Raw genomic sequence first — 20,966 nt, 5'->3', positions numbered from 1 at the left:
GACTCACCCAAGTATACATGTAGGCAAAACACCAATGTACATAAAAATAAATAAATCACTAAAAAAGGAGAGAGAATGCTTGGGACTATTTCTAGTTCTCATGAAAATATTTTCAAAGATCATTTGAGGATGGAAAAATATATGGTTTGACACAAAGTACAGAGTAAGCAATTTAACTAAGCTAAAATGCCTGTCGAGGCAAAAATATGTCTATAATTTCTGCAGTTCACCAGTTTCCTAGAAAGCCCATTAAAAGGCCCTTGGATCTTAAATCTTGAATTTCAGGAATGGAGGAAGCAGAGGGAAAGGCGCTGTTCAAGAGCAGTACCTAAAGCGACTGTTTCAAAATTGTTTTATCAGAGTTGACACATCAACTAGTGCTTAAAGCCCGTGTTGGACGGCCTTTTGATTAGTCTTAGTAAAGTTTAACTTTCATTCTTCCTGTAATGAGGTCTTTGACCTGAGAGCACATAATGATGAAACCAATGCCCAAGGCAGGCAGAATTCGTCTAGAATTATCTAACCTAACTGGGTCTCTAGGTCTCGAGCAAAACTGCATTTGTTGAGGATTGAAAGTTTGGACAGGGGCTCGGCTGTTGAGGACCCTGGGGTTCTGGCAGAGGACCCACAAGGTATTTCACAACTGTCTGCATCTCCAGTTAGTGATCCATAGCGGTCTTCTGGCCTCAGACACGCACATGGAGCGGACATACAGGCAAAGCAGCCGTACCCTTAAAAAAAGGTTAAGACAAGCGGCGAACACATCAGGGTTGAAACACTGGTCTGCGGTTTCTAGAACACGCTCCTGCTAAGCCTGAGGCGCCAGAAGCTCGTCGGCTTTCGCACCCGAGTGAGCACGACGTCGTTTAGAACCCCGACTGGAGAACTCACTCGAAAGCACAGGCTGCACAGCGGCCCTGAGAGACTGAGGCTGGCGGGAGGACTTCGGACGTGCAGCCCCAGCACTCGCCGAGTGTACGCACGCGCTCCAGGCTTCACGCGCGCGCCAAGGGCCCACGCAGCCGCAGTGGAGACCTCGTGTGCCGAGCGCGGGGCGTGGACTAGGCGGAGTCAGCCCCCCGGCGCGCTGACGCAATGGCCCGCGGCGGAAGGGTGCGGACGCGCAGGCGCAGCCAGGGCTCGGACGATTGGGAGGCGGGGCTGCGCATGCGTGTTGAGAGGCCCGGCGGTGGCGGCTGGCGGCGGCAGCTGTGAAGGCTTCCCGGAAGATGGTGCTGATTAAGGAATTGTGAGTGGGTCGGTGGGCTCGAGCGAGGCTCCGGGACACGGGCTGGGGAGGATCGGTGGGCTCAGCGTGGAGGGCGCTCCCGGGTCTCCGTAGGCTCCTTCCTGGAGCCTCAAGGCCCTGGAGTGGCGCCGCCACCCTCCGCAGTCAGCCCCAGGCTTGGCAGTGCGGCCGGGGCTCCCGGGGGAGCCGGGAATGCCCCGGGATGGGTCACCCGCAAGTTCGAGCCTGATTCTTCTCAGGCTCAGTGAACCCGACTGTAGATCATTCTCATGCGATCGATCTCAGACCCTACCTCTAAGATGGGGCGACATCGGCCCCACCTGCTTCACTGGGTTCGGGGCGGCGTTAAACACATGGTGTTTAACTTGGCAAATGAAGACTTTTCCCGGGTGCTTCGGACTGGCCCCATCATTTTGTTGAAAAGTTGTGGCGCTCCCCTCTCCGAAGAGCCCTGAACATCACCGGAAACCGTGGTGGCAGGGAATGTTCGGCTGTCATACCTGAGTCGGTGTCCCTTGTGCAATTTCAAGTGTGACCTATTTTGTTACCGCTGTTCTTCCCCAACACCGATTTCATTTCAGATTCTTAAAGAAGGGGGGAGGGAGCCTTAAGTTATCTGTCTAGACCTTGTCTGTATTGACGTCAGCCTTGTAAAAATCACTAACACGGTTCCTCTTCTTAACACTGCCCAGATTTTGTTTTCTGCTTATACGTAATTCTTTTCTTGCCCATTTCAGCATTATAAGACCCCTTGACGTTCCTCTGTTGCTCTGTATGTAGGCTTTCCTTCTCTTTCTGCTGACTCGAATGCTTTTTTTCCTCAAATCAGTAGCTCATCTTCCAGGTCTTGGGAAGTGTGTATTTGGCTTCCTGAGAGTTCTCCCTATATTGGGCATTGTATTCACTCTGATACCTCCAACTTTTGGAGCAGTCCTTAGTACTTAGCAGATTTTCAGCAAACGTTTGGTGTTCTAAAAGATTTGCCTGTTTTTATGCGTGTGTTTGACTGCATGTGTGCATATGTGCTACATTAATAGAGTGCTCTTGGAGGTAATAAGAAGGCATTGGATCCCCTGGAATTAGGGCAAGTAGTGAACCACCATGCAGTGCTGGAAACTGAGCCCAGTTACTCAAAGAACAGCAAGTCTTCTTAGCCACTGAGCCATTTCTCCAGCCCTTCAGTTAAGTGAATTGATGATTATTCTTTTTTTACTTTTAGGGGAAAAACAAACTAAATTATATTTGTATGGGGTGTGTGTGTACAGGCTGGTGCCACAGAGTGCTTTGGAGGTCAGGGAACAACTTGCAGTCATGCTGGAGGAGGGTGCCTTTACCCACTGGGGCATCTCTGGCCTGAAAAATTACTACTTTTTGTTAGTGACAGGGAGTCTGGAAAAAAAAAAGACACCTTTGCATTCTGTACAGAGCAGAGATTTACATTTAAGCACAATCACAGTACTGAACTTAGAGCTTATGGAAACATTTAACAATGTCTTTCGAGCATCACCTAATTTACTATTCTCTTGGTGGCTATTGAAGCAGGAGAGTGATATAGATAGGAATTGACTTATGCCAAGCCACAGAGCGAGCAGGATGCAGCGCTGACTGAGCGTAAGGCATCTAGTATCTAGTGGTTTTCGGTTTATTAGTTACTTCCTGTCTTCAGTATGTGAACTAATGCTTGAGTCGCCCTCTTCAGCACTCATTGTCAAGCTCAGCACAGATGTCCGTGGAGACCAGAGGCATTGGATCCCGTTGGAGCTGCTGTTAAAAGTGGTTAGAGTTGCCCAATGTAGTTGCTAGAAAATGATCTGAGACTCTCTGCAAGAGCAACGCATCCACCATCTCCAGTTCCGTGTCTTGCACACCTTTACTTTATGAACCAAGTTAGCAAATGTAGATACGTATCTGACACCTAATTATTTCCATCAAAGTCTCTCTTAGTTTTCCCTGGTCCTAGACTTAAGATAAAGACAGTTTACTGCTGATGTGTTTATGTCTAACACAGTGTGAGTACTCACGCTCTACCTGGTGTGAGTGATCCCTGTTGTCAGCTCCTTTCGAACGGTGGTTCCTGCGTGCTAAAATAAGATATTGTGGCAGACGCTGGATGTCTTAGAAGAACTTTTTTTTTTTTTTTTTTTTTTTTTTTGGTAAGGATTAAGGAGTCGGGCTGGAGAAATGGCTCAGCAGTTAAGGGCACTGACTGCTCTTCCAGAGGTCCTGAGTTCAAATCCCAGCAACCACATGGTGGCTCACAACCTTCTATGATGAGATCTGATGCCCTCTTCTGGTGTCTAAAGACAGCTATGGTGTACTTACATACATAAAATAATAAATAAATCTTTTAAAAAAAGGATCAAGGAGTCAAAACTAGCTTTCAGGGCCAAGTATGACACATGCCTCTAATACCAACACTGAGAGAGGCAGGTCTGTCTCTGTGAGTCCCAGGACAGCCAGGGCTACCCAATAAGACCCTGTCTCAAACAAACAAAAAAGAGGAAGTGACTTTCAGGGTAGGCTTTTCCCTTCTGTTACAGAGCAATGGCCGAAGTTGTCGTTTGTGTAAGAGTCTTGGTTTTAAAGTGTTTGTTGATCTTTGGATCCCTGTTAAACAGGAAGGAGTAGCAGGAAACCTGTTTTACAGAAATAAGGGATTTCCTGGTGAAAAATGATTCTCTGATGGAAACAGTGCAGCTATAGACTTGAGTCCCCCTTGTGCTGTGCTAGTAAAATGGATCTCCAGAGATGACCTGTGCTGTGTTCACTAGCACATACTTGGACAGGTTCAAGCACAGATCCTCCTTATGTTGGCCCTACCTTGGAAAAGACTGTTACTTATAATGTGCAAGGCCATCTCCTGAGAAGAAGTCACTGCTCATCCAGAGACACCTTTACTTTTGTGTCACAAAACTTGACTAATAAGGTTGTGGAGGGACTTCTGGGAAGATTTTATTCATGAACTTCAAAGCATGTTTGTATTCTGAGAGAAGTATTCTTAGAGTTTCTATTCCTGCACAAAGCATGACCAAGAAGCACACTGGGAAGGAAAGGGTTCATTCAGCTCACACTTCTACACCATCACCAAAGGAAGTCAGGACTGGAACTGACACAGGACAGGAACTTGGGGGCAGGAGCTGATGCAGAGGCCATGGAAGGCTGCTGCTTACTGGCTTGCTTCCCCTGGCTTCCTCAGCCTGCTTTCTTATAGAACTCAGGACCACCAGCTTAGGGATGGCTCCACCTACAATGGGCTGGGCCAGGGATGGCTCCACCCACAATGGGCTGGGCCCTCCTACCCTTGATCACTAGTTGAGAAAATGTCTTACAGCTGGATCTCATAGAGGTATTTTCTCTGTGATAGCTCCAGCTTGCATCAAGTTGACACACAAAACTAGCCAGTACAAGTATCAAAAATAAAATATGCACAGGGTTAGAGAAGTGGCTGAGAGGACTACTTACTGTTCTCTCAGAAGGCATCAGTGCGTTTGACCTCCTGCCCTACTGTGTCAGAGACCCATGCCCTCTTCTGGCTTTTGTGGATGATCACTCATACACATAAAAGTAAATCTTTAAAATGCACAGCATGTATGAAAACCTCTGAGGGTGTTCTGACCAGAGAGCCTGCAGTTGATCAACTTGTTCATGAATGCTTACCCTACACAAGAATCAAGCTTCTGCATCTCTGGTCCTGTGGCAGTGAAGCTGGTGACTCGCCAAGTTCAACAGTGCAGTCTTAGAGTTGAGTGCGACCCTGAAGGTCTCATAAACACCCCTCCTATAAATGGCTTTCGGGTCCACTGTGTCAGTAGATCTAAAGTTCCACTGAGTCTAGAGATCTTACTTTAAGGCCATATCAATATGTAATGTGTATGGTTTTTTTTTTCTTTTCAGCCGTGTGGTTTTGCCGTGTTCTGTTCAAGAGGTAAGTATTTTTTGCTTCGAATTCTGTTGGTGTGACTTACTGGCATGCTAATCCATGCTGTTTTGTAATATGCATTTTCTCTTGTCTTCTCTTTTGGTGCGGTTCTGGGATCTGGACCCAGGGCCTCAAAAACATTAGGCAAGCAGTCTACCAAAGAGCTGAACTCTCGGCCCTCATTTTCTCTTTTATTCCAGCTTATGCGACAAAATGAACTGTGTGTGATGGATGATTACAAATAAATCTCTTATTTTGCCTTTGGGAAGGGTCTATAGGAAATAGTGTAACAAGTGTAGAAACTCTTTTAGCACTGTCCCAGGAAAATGACTGATGTTGAGAAATCAAGCACCAGGGCCCTTCTGAACTTCAACATCCAAGTTCCTTAGTTGATAGTGGATAAACTGGAAAGTTGGAAGTTGGACAGAACAGACTGATAAACAGAGACGTGACAGATAACAGCAGAAGAGAAGAGCTGAGGAGGAGCTCCTGCTTCTGAGGAGAGCAGGGCTGCACCAGGGCACACAACACTAGCTGCACCGGGCCCTGCTCTTCATTTGTACAATTGATTGTTTGAAAATTGATGTTTATTTTTGCAGGTGTTTTGGAGGTTGGGGGTGGGGAGTAGCTGACGGAAACAACTTGTTGAAATCTGGATATTGTTACCCCAGATCTTCTCCTCTTGTTACATTCAGATTTAACAAGTATGCCCCACACCCCAACACACACCCGTAAGTCTAAATTCCTTTTTGGTTTTTCAAGACAGGATTTTACTGTATAGCCCTGGCTGTCCTGGAACTCACTCTGTAGACCAGGCTGGCCCCGAGCTTAAGAGATCTGCCTGCCTCTGCCCACAGAGTGCTGGGATTTAAGGAGAGCGCCACTACCATCCAACACTGAGTTATTTTCCAATCAGCACCAATAAGAAAACCTAAGATCTTCTTCAAGTTACCTGCTTGTTAATCTTTTGGAGAGTCTAGTCATTTAGTTTCTTCCTGTATTTTTGTTAGGCCAAATTTTTCCTCTATTTTAAAGACATTTTAATCCTATTTCAAAATCTGCCAGGTTGAAAAGTAGGTTTTGAAGGATTTAAGAATTGTAACATTAGGGCTGGAGAGATGGCTCAGTGGTTCAGAGCAGTGGCTGCCCTTCCAGAGGTCCTGAGTTCAAATCTCAGCAACCAAATGGTGATTCACAACCGTCTGTAATGAAATCTGATGCCCTCTTCTGGTGAGTCTGAAGAAAGCTACAGTGTACTATATATAATTAATTCTTTAAAGGGAAAAAAAGAATTGTGGCATTAGACTATAATAGCATGTTGGAAAACCAAGAGAACAGCCTCCCCTGCCCTCCCCTGCGGTCCATATTCTTAAATAGGTACTATGGATTACTTAAGAAATTTGTTTGGTTCTAGCCTTTCAGACCCTTCCAAATTGAGTAATGCTCGGGGGGGGGGACTATTAAACTAGCTAATGATAATGTTGCATCCAAGAGCATTTTAGATGGAATATTTTCTGGGATTATGACAGTACTTTTATTTCCTCAATTATAATTTTAACTTTATGACTTCTTAGAGATAAAATTATGTACCTTTTCTTTGAAAATAAGATTATAAAGAAGATGCTTTTTCAGGCTGTCTTAGTCAAATTTGAAGAGATTGTCAGTAGTCTCATGGTTGGTCCCTAGAACAAGTTGGGTCATAAGAGAGAGCCTCAGTTTGTCCCTTTTGGGGACAGTGGCACAGTTGGATACTGCTGCCTTCTTGGGAATTGCCCTACCACTTAGAGCCTGGTTCACTATGAAATGGGAATGACTGAGCACTCGCCAGCCCTCGGTGCTAATACTTACATGCTTATATTCCAGAAAGCTTGTGTTTAATGGAGAATTTTCTTTAAAGATTTATTCATGTATTATATATAAGTACACTGTAGCTGTCCTCAGACACACCAGAAGAGAGCATCAGATCTCATTACAGATGGTTGTGAGCCACCATGTGGTTGCTGGGATTTGAACTCAGGACCTCTGGAAGAGCAGTTGGTGCTCTTAACCACTGAGCCATCTCTCCAGCCTTTAATGGAGAATTTTTTTTTTTGAAGAGTTTTGATCCTGGATACCCAGTCCTGTGCCTTTTCAGCTGTGCTAAAAGCTCTTGAGGCCTTTCCTAGCCTCCTACACATCTTGCTCTTCATTACTGAGAGCTAGTTGGTTGCCCGCCTTAAGCTTACCCTCCTAAGATGTAAGAGAAATAAAAATGTTCCACAGAGAGTACAAATTCATCATTCAGAAGTTGAGCTAAGTGCTGACATTTTCCTGGTATGTTGTTATACAAATAAAATATTAGTGGCTGTCGTTTTTGTGAACACCGGAAATCCTGTGATCATCCAGCATTTGTCACTTGAGTTCTGTTTTCATGTAGAACATGTGTAATGGCTTATGTGGGATTTTCTCTATTATCTTTATTATGGTTTTAGCAAAGGAATGTTCTGCAGCTTTTATTGACTTAGTAAAACTCTGCTCTTTGGACTTTCAGTATCAGGTTGGACAGCTTTACTCTGTTGCAGAAGCGAGTAAGAATGAGACTGGTGGTGGAGAAGGCATCGAGGTCCTGAAGAATGAGCCCTACGAAAACGATGGCGAGAAGGGACAGTACACACACAAAATCTACCACCTGAAGAGGCAAGTGGGCGCCACCAGCCTGCAGCGTCTGTTTGTCCTGCAGCCTCCTTATCAGTAGGGCCCATGAACTATAATGTTCCTGCCTACTTGTTATGTTTTACTTTTGTTGTGGGCCTCCTTGTTTTTACACTAAATTAAAAGTTCAGACGTTAGGGAAGACTATAAAATTAGACCTTCATCCTCAGGTGCACTCTGCTCTTGCAGAGGACCCAGGTTTGGTGCCTAGCACCCACCTCATTTTCTCATTTCTCAACGGGATCTAGCACCACAGGTACCTGGTACTTCTCACCCCCATGAATAACAGGCATGCATATAGTATGTGCACACGCACACACTTGAAATACTTTAAGCGTTATCCTTCTTCCAGATACTAGCTCCCATGTTTGTATTTGATATCTGTCGGAGGTTTTTTGTTTTTTGTAATGTCTCTGTGGGAGCTGCAGATTTTGTGCTCAGGATGAAGGGCCCCTCTGAGATTGGGCTTGTATTGACCTGGAGCTCACCAGTTGCACAAGACTGACTGGCACTGGGATTGTGGGTACAGGACACTGAGCCCAGCACTTAATGGGGTTTTGGGGATTGAACAAAAAGGTCTCACACTCACAAGACAAGAACTTTACCAGTGGAGTAAAGCCCAGCCCTTGGTGATTTTTTTTTTTTCTTTAAGCCAATTAAAATTTCCAGATGTGCCTTTAGCTTAGTTTATTTAACTGTTCTTTACAGGATAGGGAATGAAGGTCATTCACACATTTTAGGTAATTTACAATTTTATTACTTTTTGTGGCTATAGAACACTCTGGTTTGTCCTAGATGCTGTACTTTTTAGGGCAAAGGGACTGCTGGGAAGCCACAGCCATCCAAACCATTCCCCACAGTTCCATACTATTTATGAATCGTCCTTATTTTTCTGTTTGAATCTTTGCTAGTCTCACAGGCAGAAAGACGGTGTTTCCGTTTGTGTTTCATCGTGGAGTGGCTAGGTGCAGCTGCGTCTGGCTATGGGGAGGTCTGTGACTGGTGGTCTGCACACACCGCTGTTCACTTTCCCTTCTGTTTGTTCAAGTTCTTTTGTGTGCTCCTTTTTAGCCTCACAGCCTTACCTCTCATTTCCTGTAGATATTTTTGAATAGGAAATGCATACCAGAGACTAGAGATGGCTCTGAGTTCATTTTTCGAAACCACCTCTTTGTCTGCTAAGCTTGGGAGGGCCTCCCTTGCTCATCCATACATATGTATACATATGTGTATGTACACACACACACACACACACACAAGACTCAGACTCATGTTCCACAGCGTAGATGAGTACATGATTAAACTTAAACTTTATCATCATTTTCTTTTTTTTAAGGTCATATTTCCATTTATGTGTATGTGTGTTGTATGTCACGGAGTGTAGTTGGCTTTGGAGGTCAGAAGAGGGTTGCAGACCGAAGTGGTCCATCTATGTGTGTGCTGAAAAACTGAACTCTGGCAAGTGCTCTCACCACTGAACCATTTCTGCAGCCTCTTTCACTAGAAATTTTGATTTGCCCATTTCATGAATTTTACAAACCTCTAGAAGTTCCTTATTAAAAGCAGTGGACTCCATGGGAATTGGTCTGTGATGCCCTTTATAGACTAGTATCCCAAGTGAGGAAACACTGGCTAGTTCCATTGCTGTGACAAAGCTCCACGACCAAAACCAACTTGCTGAGGACAGAGTTCATTTGGCTCACAAGTCACCACCCGTTTTGAGGCAAGCCAGAGAGCACAAACCTGGACGCTAGAACTGAGGCAGAGACCGTGGAGAAGAGAGAGCCACGAACAAGCCTACTCCCATGGCTTGCTCAGCCTGCTTTCCTTTACCATCCAAGACCCCCTGTCCAGTCATTAATCAAGAAGATTTCCTTACCAACTTACCTGCAGGCAATCTGGTCAAGGCCTTTTCTTAAAAGTTCCTTCTAGCTCATTAGCTTGTATCAAGTTGACAAAAACCAACCTTTAAGAGTGTGTAGCATCCTTTGTTTGAAACCTAAAGGTTCAGATAATAGAAAACAGCACCTTATATAGAAAAGATCTATTACTGGGTCATTAGGTATTCATACCATGTTCTGTGTTTTAAAATCTAATCAAGTAAGAAGCCTAGAAAGTCATTAATGTTAGAAATGTTGATCATTTCCTGCTGAGGTGGAGGTGATTTTATTTTTATGGGAAAAGAGTATTAAATGCCATTTTTGGAGCATCTGATTTAGGTAACTCTTCAGCCATTAATAATGACTCTTAGTTGAAGAGCTATAAATTTGGTCACTGCAAGTGACACTGTTGATTAGCAACTTATTTGGACATGGGGTTGCAGCTTTTAGACTGTAACGCAGTGTCTCTTTACGCCCCCACGGCACCTTTTCTTTATACCATCCTGAGACATAGGCAGTTTATGGCTTCACACAGGAAGACTGTGGACAGAGTGTGAAGTCAAAGGCCTGAGGAACCCAGGGTAACTTAGGGGATGGGGACAGCTGCCTGACTCTTGTACTCACTCTTTCTCTTTTATTGGATATTTTATTTATTTACATTTTAAATGTTATCTTCTTTCCCGCTTTACCCTCTAGAATCCCCTATCCTTTTCCCCCTCCCCCTGCTTCTATGAGGGTGCTCTGTCATCCACCCTTTCCTGCCTCCCCACCCTGACATTCCCCAACACTGGGCATCGAGTCTTCCCAGGACCAAGGGCTTCTTCCATTGATGCCCAACAAGGCTACCCTCTGCTACATGTGCAGCTAGAGCCATGGTTCTCTCCATGTGTACACTTTGTTAGGGGTCTGGTTCTTGATATTGTTGTTCTTCCTATGGGGTTGCAAACCTCTTCAGTGCTTTCTCTAACTCCTCCATTGGGGACCCCGTGCTCAGTCCAGTGGTTGGCTGCAAGCATCCACCTCTGTATTTGTCATGCTCTGGCAGAGCCTCTCAGGAGACAGCTATATCAGGCTTCTGTCAGCAAACACTTCTTGGCATCTGCAATGATGTCTGGGTTTGGTGTCTGTATATGGGATGGATCCCCAGGTGGGGCAGTCTCTGGATGGCCTTTCCTTCGGTCTTTGCTCCACACTTTGTCTGTATTTCTTTCCATGGGTATTTTGTTCACCCTTCTAAGAAGAACTGAAGCATTTGTACTTTGATCTTCCTTGTCTTGAACTTCATGTAGTCTGTGAATTGTATCTTGGGTATTCTGAGCTTTTGGTCTTAATATCCACTTGTCAGTGAGTACATGCTGTTTGTTCTTTTGTAACTGTGTTACCTCACTCAGGATATTTTCTAGTTTTATCCATTTGCCTAAGAATTTCATGTAGTCATTGTTTTTAATAGCTGAATAGTACTTCATTGTGTAGATGTACCACATTTTCTGTATCCATTCCTCTGTTGAAGGGCATCTGGGTTCTTCCCACCTTCTGGCTATTATAAATAAGGCTGCTATGAACATAGTGAAGCATTTGTCCTTGTTATATGTTAGAACATCTTTTGGGTATATGCCCAGAAGTGGAATAACTGGGTTCTCAGGTAGTACTATATACAATTTTCTGAGGAACCGCCACACTGATTTCCAGAGTGGTTGTACCAGTTTGTAATCCTACCAACAGTGAAGGAGCATTCCTCTTTCTTCACATCCTTGTCAGCATCTGCTGTCACCTGAGTTTTTGATCTTAGCCATTCTGACTGGTGTGAAGTAGAATTTCAGGGTTGTTTTGATTTGCATTTCCTTGATGTCTAGGGATGTTGAACATTACCTTAGGTGCTTTTCAGCCATTTGGTATTCCTTAATTGGGAATTCTTTGTTTAGCTCTGTACCCATTTTTAAATAGGGTTATTTGGTTCTCTTGAATCTAATTTCTTGAGTTCTTTGTATAAAATATTAGGCCTCTATCAGATGTAGGATTGGTAAAGATCTTTCCCCAATCTGTTGGTTGCCATTTTGTCCTATTGACAGTCTTTTGCCTTAAAAAAGCTTTCTTACCGGACACTTCAACCCCTGTCCAAAGATGGTAGCTATGAGCAGAAGTATGGGAGAGTTAGGAAGGAGCAAGGGAGAGGGGGCAGCATTGATGGCTGATTAGCCACCAAATGACTACATCACAGAAGGACACAGATCACTTAGCAGCAACTAAGGCCGTCAGAGTCCACTTCCTCAAGGCACTGTGTGAGCATTCTAGATGGTGTCCATTGCCGCTGGAACATCTTCAACTCTGCACCTAAGGAAGCTGAACTTGCAAGGGTGGCATTTAACCATTTAAGACAGCCATGCACCCTGTCTCCACTCAACATCAGTAGAATTGCAAGTCTGGCTAAGCTTCTTATTTTTACCAAATTTGTGACATTCTGGGTTTCACTTGACCCAGAGTAACCAAAGTCCAGACTCCTTGGCCTACTACTTACAGCCATTTGCACATGAAGAGCACCTGCTTATGGTTTTGAGGTACTTGTCACTGGTAATTAAGGATGTTGGAATTTCCTTATGAATTCTATGGACTTGGCATACAGATTATTGGATAAATATTGTTCAGATCTTCTGGGTTGTTTGTTTGTTTGGGTTTTTTGGTCAGGTTCACAATTGTGATCCTCCTTCCCCAGCCTCCTTGAGTCTGGGAACTGTAAGCTCTCTTTCCAGGTCTCACCTTTCTTTACTGTACAGAACCTCTGTGGATTAGGCCCCTATCAGAGGTGATTTGCAGAACCATGCCCATTCTGTAGGCTAAATTTTAGTTTTTTTTAAATAGTGCCTTTTTTTTAAACTAAAAAATGTATTCTTATGAAGTTCCAATTCACTGGTTTGTGCTTATTTCAAGTCAGTGGAACCCTCTACCCTTCACCATTAAGTCTGTCCATTTGGAATTGATTTTGCCGCCATCTGCCCGTTCCCCCACTTGTGTTTTAATTTTCCACACAGAGCGAGAGTAATCTTAAAACTTGACCAGGCTGTGTTGTTCTTCTCAGTGCTTTCAGTTGCTTCCTCATGTCAAGGAATGAACTTCACACTCCAGCCTGCAGGCTAGCGTCTGCCTCGTCTGCCTGCCCACAGCTCACCAGCCGGTCCTGTCCTGTCATACTCTTCCTTGAGTCGCTGCAGTAGCCATGTGGGAACTGTGCCGAGGTTCAGGCCTCAGTGACCTGCACTCACTCTCGTCTACACTGCCTGCCCTTGTCCTGTGCTGAGCGGCAAGGCTGGTCTTGGCTCCTGTCTTGTGTTGTTTCTGCTTCCTTTCCTGGAAGAGCAAACTGCCCCAGCAAGGCATCACGTTCACTGAGCCATGCCAGTGCTTTCTTTTCATCTGCTCCTGTGACAGTTGCCTCCCAGGCTGGAGAGGCTGCTCAGTGCTGAAGAGCATACGCTGCTCTTGCACAGTCGCCGGGTTCAGTTCCCAGCACCCACGTCCAGGAGCTCACAGTGCATGGAAGTTCGCTCCAGCTTCAGAGTGCTTCACATTCACATGTTCGAGGACAATAAGTCTTGCCATTTTTGTTTCTCAGTTGTCCTGTCTGGGAACAAGTGCATAATGACCGTCATTCCATTATGAGAGGCCTTAATAGGTTCTCCCTGCAGTGCAGCAGAATAAACTGCTGTTGACTTTGATCCTAGCTTTACTATTCCGAAAGTGTGAGGAGGGGCATGCCTTCTGAAAGAAGCAGCATGCTTTGGAGTTTCATGCGATGGGAGTCTGGTCTTAATCAGATATGGACAGGGTACATTGATGTGAAGCCTGCTAAGAACAGCAGAAGGAATAGCCATCTTGTGAATGCTTAGCGAAGGAGACGGCAGGAGTGTCTCCTGTGTGCACTTTGAAGGCCTAACTCCATTTTGTAAACCTGCTTGCTATCATTTATTTTCTCAGGCTCCCTAGACTTTAGAAACAATTTTCATTAGTCAAAGTGGCTTCCAAGAGAGAGGAGAATGATATCCATGCAGCCAATTGCTTTGTTACGGCTGTGGGCGAAGGTCCGCAAATGAAGATGTTTCTTCATAAAAGCTGAATTTTAACTACATTTTGTTTATTCCATGTGCATATTTCTCCAGACTCAATCATTACTAGACACATGAAGACAGATTACTAATGAATGTTCTCAAGCTAGGTGCAAAAGGGATATAAGTTTGGAGCACCTAGCTCAAAGATGAGAATTCTATTAACTTGCTTTTTAGAAAGGAACTTAAGTGGTAGAATCAGCCTTGGAAGTCTGATAGGCAGCAGTTGAGGTTAGGATAGAGGAACACTAAAAGTGGGCCTGGGGTGATGACCCAGGGGGTTATAGCACTTGCTGAGCAAGAATGAAGATCTCAGTTCAAATCCCCAAAACCCCTGTAAAGACTGAATGTAGCTGTACACACTTGTAACCTCAGATAGGACGATTACAGGGGTTTGCTGGCATCTAGTACAGCTCTGGGTTTGGTGACAATGACGAGGTTGAGAGTCATAGGACAGAGCACTTAGCATCCTCTGGCCTTGAGTGTGCACATTGGGGAGTCAGTAGGTCTGATACTGGTTATAGGCGTAGTGACATGTGCCTTTATCCACTACAGTACCTTGCCAGCCTCTATTCTGTTTTTTAAAAGCAGGGACGTGGAGCTTGCCCATGAGTTTATGCTGGCTGACCAGCAAGTCCCAGAGATCCCCTCTTCTCTCTTCCTCTCCTGGACTGGGATTGCACGTTCTTTTCTGTTTTCCTGACTTGACATTTCTGAAAGTTGGTGTGAATTGCCCTACATTTTCAAAATAATAAACACTCAGATCTGGAGAGATGGCTCAGAGGTTAAAAGGACCTGAGGTCAATTCCCAGCAACCACATGGTGGCTCACGGCCATCTGCCATGGGATCCAATGGCCTCTTCTGGCATGCAGGCATGTATGCCAGTAAAGCACTCATATACATAGATTAAATAAAATTTTAAGGAGAGGAAGTACTTAGGACTGGCCATCATTCCTGGTCAGCTGTGAAGGACCTTAAGGCACATGAAAATACTTAGGACATGAAAATCTTAGGATTGTCACTTGCTCTGCTACTCAGAATATCCTTTTCCTGTGCTGTATTTGTCTGGATAGTGACACTCCCAAGCCATGTCCCCATGTCATGACTTTGGTGCTGCACAGCATCTGATTGACGTGGGGCCCCTCATCCTCCGCTCTGTTTGGCCTCCTGCACTGGCTAAGGACTAGTTCCTGCCGGCTGCTCTCTCACTCCGGTCAGAAGTCCTTCCTGCCTCCCAAGCCTCCTTAACCGTGTTCTCCGTCTTACTGAACTTTGCTGTGATACATACATATATATTATGTCTATAGAGAGAGTGCTTGGAGTTTGGGAGGATGCAGCGTTGACTTATATGACTTGGCATCTTAGTCACTAGATGACTTGCTTTGTGTGGTTTCTGTTGTGCCCAGTGTTGGCAGGTTGGAAGTTGGGGTTTGGGAGTTAAATTTAGTCTGTGGCAGTGTATACTGGAGCTGCCCTTAACAGTCGTCTCTGTTCATGACTTGCGCAGCTCACTTGTATTTCTGTGGAAACTGCAAATGCACTCTAACTACTTATCAGTGACTGGTGCTTTCTGGTTGGGAGTAGATGCAGTTGCCTTTCAGTTGTTGTTGATGGACAGGAGTTTTCACAAGCTTGTGGGCGACAGTTATCTATTTAGCCTTTCCCTCTGTGACAGCCATTTCTTGAACTTACAGAATTTCTTCTTTATTTTTTTTTGGATTTGTTTATTTTATGAGTACACTGTTGCTGTCTTCAGACCCACCAGAAGAGGGCATCAGATTTCATTACAGATGGTTGTGAGCCACCATGTGGTTGGTGTTTTCAAGGCAGGGTTTCTCTGTGTAGCCTTGGCTCCTCTGGAACTCTGTAGACCAGGCTAGCCTTGAACTCAAGATCTACTTGCCTCAAGATCAAGTGCCAGGATTAAAGGTGTGAGTCACCATTACCCCTACCTGGTGCCCCCCATTCCTTTCTTTCTTTCAGATAGGATCTGGCTATCCTGAAACTCATTCTGTAAACGTGCCTAGCCTTGAACTCAAAGATTCTGTCTCCCAGTGCTGGGATTAAGATGTGTCAATGAGACAGGGTTCACTGTAGCCCCAGGCTCAGGAGAGCCTCCTTTCTCAGTCTCCTAAGTGTAAGGCTGACAGGCATGAGCCCCATCCTTGCTTTCCTAAAGAGTCTTTTATGTGTGGGTATGCTTTATCTTTTTTACTCATTGGTACAGTTCTTGAGGTCTGTGTCCACTGCATTATGTGACTGTTGCTTAGACATAGCCCGGTACTCAGGGTTTCCTTCTGTTAGGTGAACCTTGACTGTGTGGATGGCAGTGTTATAGCAGTGTGCAGTGTGTGGACTTAGGCTTCACCTTAAAGGTCAGATTTGCCTGCTAACCTCACATGGGCAGTGATGTACTGCACACGCACATGCACGAGTTTCTCTACGAGGGTGGAGGTGAAGCTTAGCAGAACAGTGCTTGCCTGTCCTGGGTAAAGCCGTCCTCAGTGCCACCAAGCATAAAACACACACAAATGAGCAGTGACCTCTTACGGAGCTAAATCTTCTCAATCACCTTTCAAACATGAATTTGCCACGATTGCTTTGGGGTCGGAATGAACTGTTGGTGCCGTCTAGCTCATCAGGTTGGGCATGGGATGACATCGTTGATAGAAACAAAAATGATGGTGCAGTTGAAGGTGTCTGGTCTCTTTTTCCTCACAGCAAAGTTCCTGCGTTTGTGAGGATGATTGCTCCCGAGGGCTCCTTGGTGTTTCATGAGAAAGCCTGGAATGCTTACCCCTACTGCAGAACAAGTAAGCTGGCCCCGCAGCATTGCTTTTGCTGCCCTTACGATGAGGACAGGGGCACTAAGTGCCCCAGTCTAATAGGCTTAGACCAAACAAAGCCTTCTCTGGGTTCTCAGACAGTCACTGCTTAGAGGATGGCCAGGGATCCCCAGCTTTTTCCTCCCCAGACCTGTGTGTACCCCTAGGTTCACTCCCCGATGACAGCCATATGGCGGCCCTGCTAGCTGCTGGCTTTGGGTGAACATATGCCCTGCGGCACTCTAGAAAGGAGCTGCAGATTTATTTGCTGAGTGATCTTCATGAGTGCTGTCAGGCTTTGTGCTGTTCTTATGAGCACTGTTTGAGGTTAAGACATTGTTCTTCATACTGCCTTTGTATTCTACAAGCTACACTGAGGGTCTCCTGGTGTCACTTGTGTGGAGAACATTTTGAAGACATAGCTACTAAATGTTGGATGTTTGGGATAGCTTAGTCCACCTGTCTTAAGATGCTGGGATGGGTTGTCTCGACTCCTTCTAACTGACGTTTTTCCTGTTTCGGTGCTGCCTCTCCTCCGCTGCAGTCGTAACGGTGAGTAGCACACACTCCTCTAACTTCGCTTTTGCATTTTGCTGATTCTCCACCGCCGCTGGCCTTTTCCTTAAGCTCCCGTTGTTTTGTGGCCTCTCCCTTGTCCTCCCCGCCATTCCTACCATAGGTGTTTCTGGGTTCACAGCTCCTGGGCTTATTTCACACTGCTTACTGGTTTAATTTGCTTTTGCTACTTAACTCTGAATGCCAGAATCGGTCAGCAAACTTCAAGTTTGTTTTTTGTTTTTTTGCCCTGTGCTGCGTGACAAGTGGGCATGCTTGAAATATATATGAATATATAGGAGCATTGTTTGCTGTACCCAGCAAGGCTTTAAAATCAGGCTAGGGCTGGAGATTCAGCTTGACCATTAAGAGCATGGGCTACTCTTCCAGAGGACCCTGGTGTGGTTCCTAGAACCACATGGTGACTCACAACCATCCATAAATCAAGTTCTGTATTATCTGATGCCCTCTTCTGACTTCCACAGGTATAGACATCCCTGTGCCCACATACATGGATGTAGGCAACACACACAGAGAGACTCTAAAATGACGTGGGGAGTGGGGGCTCATGGCTCTGGATTTGGAAAGAGACCCACTGAGTGCTGTGCTAGGGAGGTCCCTACTGTGAAGGGTGAGTCACATTCTTGTGCTTTCTGCAGAATGAATACATGAAAGATGACTTCTTCATCAAAATCGAAACATGGCACAAACCTGACTTGGGAACATTAGAAAATGTAAGTGTCCACTCTACACTCCACAGGCGGGGGCATGGCTGCTCGTGGAATTCTTGGCCAGTGTGCACAAGGCCCTGGCCCCATCAGGATGGAGGCCAGAAGTGGGAGTAACAGAAACAGCCCTCTCCCCAGTGCTGTGTGGGCCTGCGAGCCAGAAACAAACGGCTTCCTCTGCTAGAGGTCGGCAGCTCTTGTTTGGAGTGAGGAGGCTGCAGTTTGTTCTGAGCTGGTGCTTCAGTTGTTTTCCATGTACTCTCCAGAGCAGGTGTACTTAGCAGACCTGACTGCTCTAATGTTTGCTGCCCCTTCACTTCTGGGCCAGGGCTGATGTCAGGGAAATGACCAGAGGGCAGGAATGAGAAGGTGCTTGGTTTACATGACTACATTGTGATAAGGTGGTACTCATTCAGACCTGTGCTTCAAGAACACCTGCCAGGACTCTGGAGAGTAGCCACAAAGGCTTCCTTAGGAGCTGGGGGAGGCGTATGGCAAACCCTGGTATCCTTACCCCGTGGTCTCAGAATGTGTATGGACCTGGAGCACCAGCATCTAGAAGCCTTTAGAAGGTGTATCTCAGGCTGCCCAACAGTCTGCCTTCTGGTGCACTTGAGGTTTCTGCCCTACTGGAGAAGCGTGAGTTAGTGAAGGGCTAGTTAATCTCTAGTTACAGCTGCTCTGTCATGTGCTGGTTCATCACTGATGCCCATTCATGGAACTGAAGCTTTTGTGTGCTTGTCAGCTGACCCTGTGACAGCTGTTTCTCATAGAGATTCTCTAAAACAGTCTATGTGAAAGGGTGTCACTGCTTATGTCTTATCATCTGTGCGACTTACCCTGCTCAGCTTTCACACAGGCCACGGGGTTTGAGAAATCACTGACTGAGAAGTATCAGGACATTAACACTAAGTGTAGAATGTAGATGTAGAATTGGAGTGTTGGGGTGGCGGTGAGACAGGGTTTCTCTGTGTAGCCATGGCTGTCCTGGAACTCACCTGTAGACCAGGCTGGCCTTGAACTCAGGTCTGTTGCCTCCAGAGTGCTGGGGTTAAAGACATGAGGCTCCATCACCCTGCTAAATCCTCCTTTTTAAAAGATCATTGAAAGTAGTTTCTTTGGGGTACACATGAGTGTGGGTGCCAGAGGAGGTCAGAGCCTTCCGTGTCCCCTGCAGCTGGACTTCTAGACACTTGTAGCCTAACCACTGAGCCACCTCTCCAGTCCCTCTGAAGCTTTTGAAGTCTGGTTGTCCTGTTACCCTTGTAGAATAGAATTTAAGGTTTAAAAGTTGAATCATTTGCAATGAACAGGGAAGATACATTTTGTTACACGAATGACCTATTAGTACTACTATAAAATAGCCCTGACTGGGTTGTATGTATACATCCAACCCTCACTAGGGAAGCTATAGAAAGAGTAAACACTGTCCAGATGTCAAGACTGTGAAGTGCGCTTAGAGATAGTAATTTCGTCCCCAGTCCTAAGGGGTGGGTATGGAACGTAGAGCTTTCCTGATGACAAACACTGAAGTTTCCTGTTTCTCACAGGTCCACGGTTTAGATCCAAACACATGGAAAACTGTTGAAATTGTCCACATAGACATTGCAGATCGAAGTCAAGTCGAGCCATCAGTGAGTATTACTCGGTGCATCTTGATGTGTCCCTGTCACAGCTCCCAGTTCTTCTCTGTCTTCTGTGTGGCCTGTGTTCTATGCTGAAATGATCCTGGAGCTCGGGTCTGCTCTGGGCTACAGAGACCCTGGAGGAAGAGAATGGTTCTGTGCTGTAGACGGGCCCTTTAAGAAAGGGGAGAACACCGTGCATATGTTGGAGAGTGTTTGCTCACGAAGTGTCTCTAAGTGTTGTGTTTTCTGCTTGGAGTCACATAGATCCTTTCTCCTCACGTATGAGTAAGAAAGTAAACATCTGTCTAGCATGTTCCCTGAGCTCAGCTGAGGCTAGCCTGTTGGAAATGCTCGCTGTATCAGTCTTTGTCCAGCCAGCAAGCTCTACTGAATCTTTTGTTTTTAAACATGCACTCACACATGCATGTGTTGTGTGCGTTTGTGTGTGCATGTGTGAGTGCACGTGTAAGCAGATTGCCACAGCACACACATGGAGGTCAGAGGACTCTGGACTAACAAGGTTGTCTTTAGAGTGCACATCATGCCAGACACCAGTTCTTAGTGCTGAAAACTTGCTTCTCTGGGTATGGAGTGACTTAGGATCACAAGCCAGTAAGATGGGCAAGAGGTGGGACAGGTACTGCCCCAGCTTAGCCCTGCAGCCCAGAACCAAGCCTCACCCGACTTGTAAAGAAGCACCCGAGTCTGTCTGTGTGCCTGCACAGCAGAGGGCAGCATCTGTTGGACGAGAGTATCAGACCCTGCTATAGATGGTTGTGAGCCACCATGTAGCTGCTGGGAATAAACTCTGGACCTCTTCAGTCCCCTAGGACTAGTGCTAGGACTCTCGAATGTCAGTGCTCTCTGCCTTCATGGTCCCAGGACTGTGTGGTCACAGTCTCACAGATTTTTTTATTGATAGCCCGAGACCCTGTCAGATCTGGTTTACCTGTGTGAAGTCTTGATCTGAACAGTTGAGTTGACTCTGTACCTCAGTATTGGAGGCAGCTTGGAAAGAAGGCATGTAAGAGCGTTCTGAAGGCAGTGGGACCTCCAAGTGTGTGTCTCCCCGACCATCCCTTCTTAGCTCACTGGGTTTGTAATATATTTATGTTGAACTATGAAGGTTTTTACTTTATGCTGAATTAGCAAACTTGCTTCTTTCTTGTTGGCTTTCCCTCTCTTTCTCAGAAACTGTTTTCAATTCTGTGTATGGTCCCTGAGCTCACGCAGAGACCAAACTCCCTGAACCCAGAGCATGGTTGGTTTGGCTTTGTCTGTGCAAGCCTCAGAGGTTCTCTTTGCACTCTCATTGTTGGGATTACAGGGGTGTGAGACACACTCAGCTGCATGGTGTTGGAATTATAGAGCCGTGTTGTCAGCTAGGAGCGAG

General features: G+C 45.7%; 1 protein-coding gene across 1 annotated transcript in view; it reads left to right on the top strand.

Annotated features, from left to right (window-relative positions):
* Window positions 1-1,160: 1,160 nt before the first annotated feature.
* Window positions 1,161-20,966, top strand: part of PITPNB (phosphatidylinositol transfer protein beta) — a gene marked incomplete at its 3' end in the record, with an annotated part of 42,333 nt that continues 22,527 nt past the window's right edge. The window contains exons 1-7 of the mRNA XM_080941342.1: window positions 1,161-1,249; window positions 5,144-5,174; window positions 7,699-7,844; window positions 16,559-16,650; window positions 17,207-17,214; window positions 17,877-17,951; window positions 19,496-19,579. Coding sequence (XP_080797468.1) covers window positions 1,230-1,249; window positions 5,144-5,174; window positions 7,699-7,844; window positions 16,559-16,650; window positions 17,207-17,214; window positions 17,877-17,951; window positions 19,496-19,579 — 456 coding nt within the window. The 5' untranslated portion in view covers window positions 1,161-1,229. The remainder of the gene's footprint in view (window positions 1,250-5,143; window positions 5,175-7,698; window positions 7,845-16,558; window positions 16,651-17,206; window positions 17,215-17,876; window positions 17,952-19,495; window positions 19,580-20,966) is intronic.

This window comes from Micromys minutus (genome assembly GCF_963924665.1).
Source record: "Micromys minutus genome assembly, chromosome: 29".
NCBI lineage: Eukaryota > Metazoa > Chordata > Mammalia > Rodentia > Muridae > Micromys > Micromys minutus.
The sequence above is the reverse complement of the archived record's forward strand: the minus strand, read 5'-3'. Positions and strand labels throughout refer to the sequence as shown.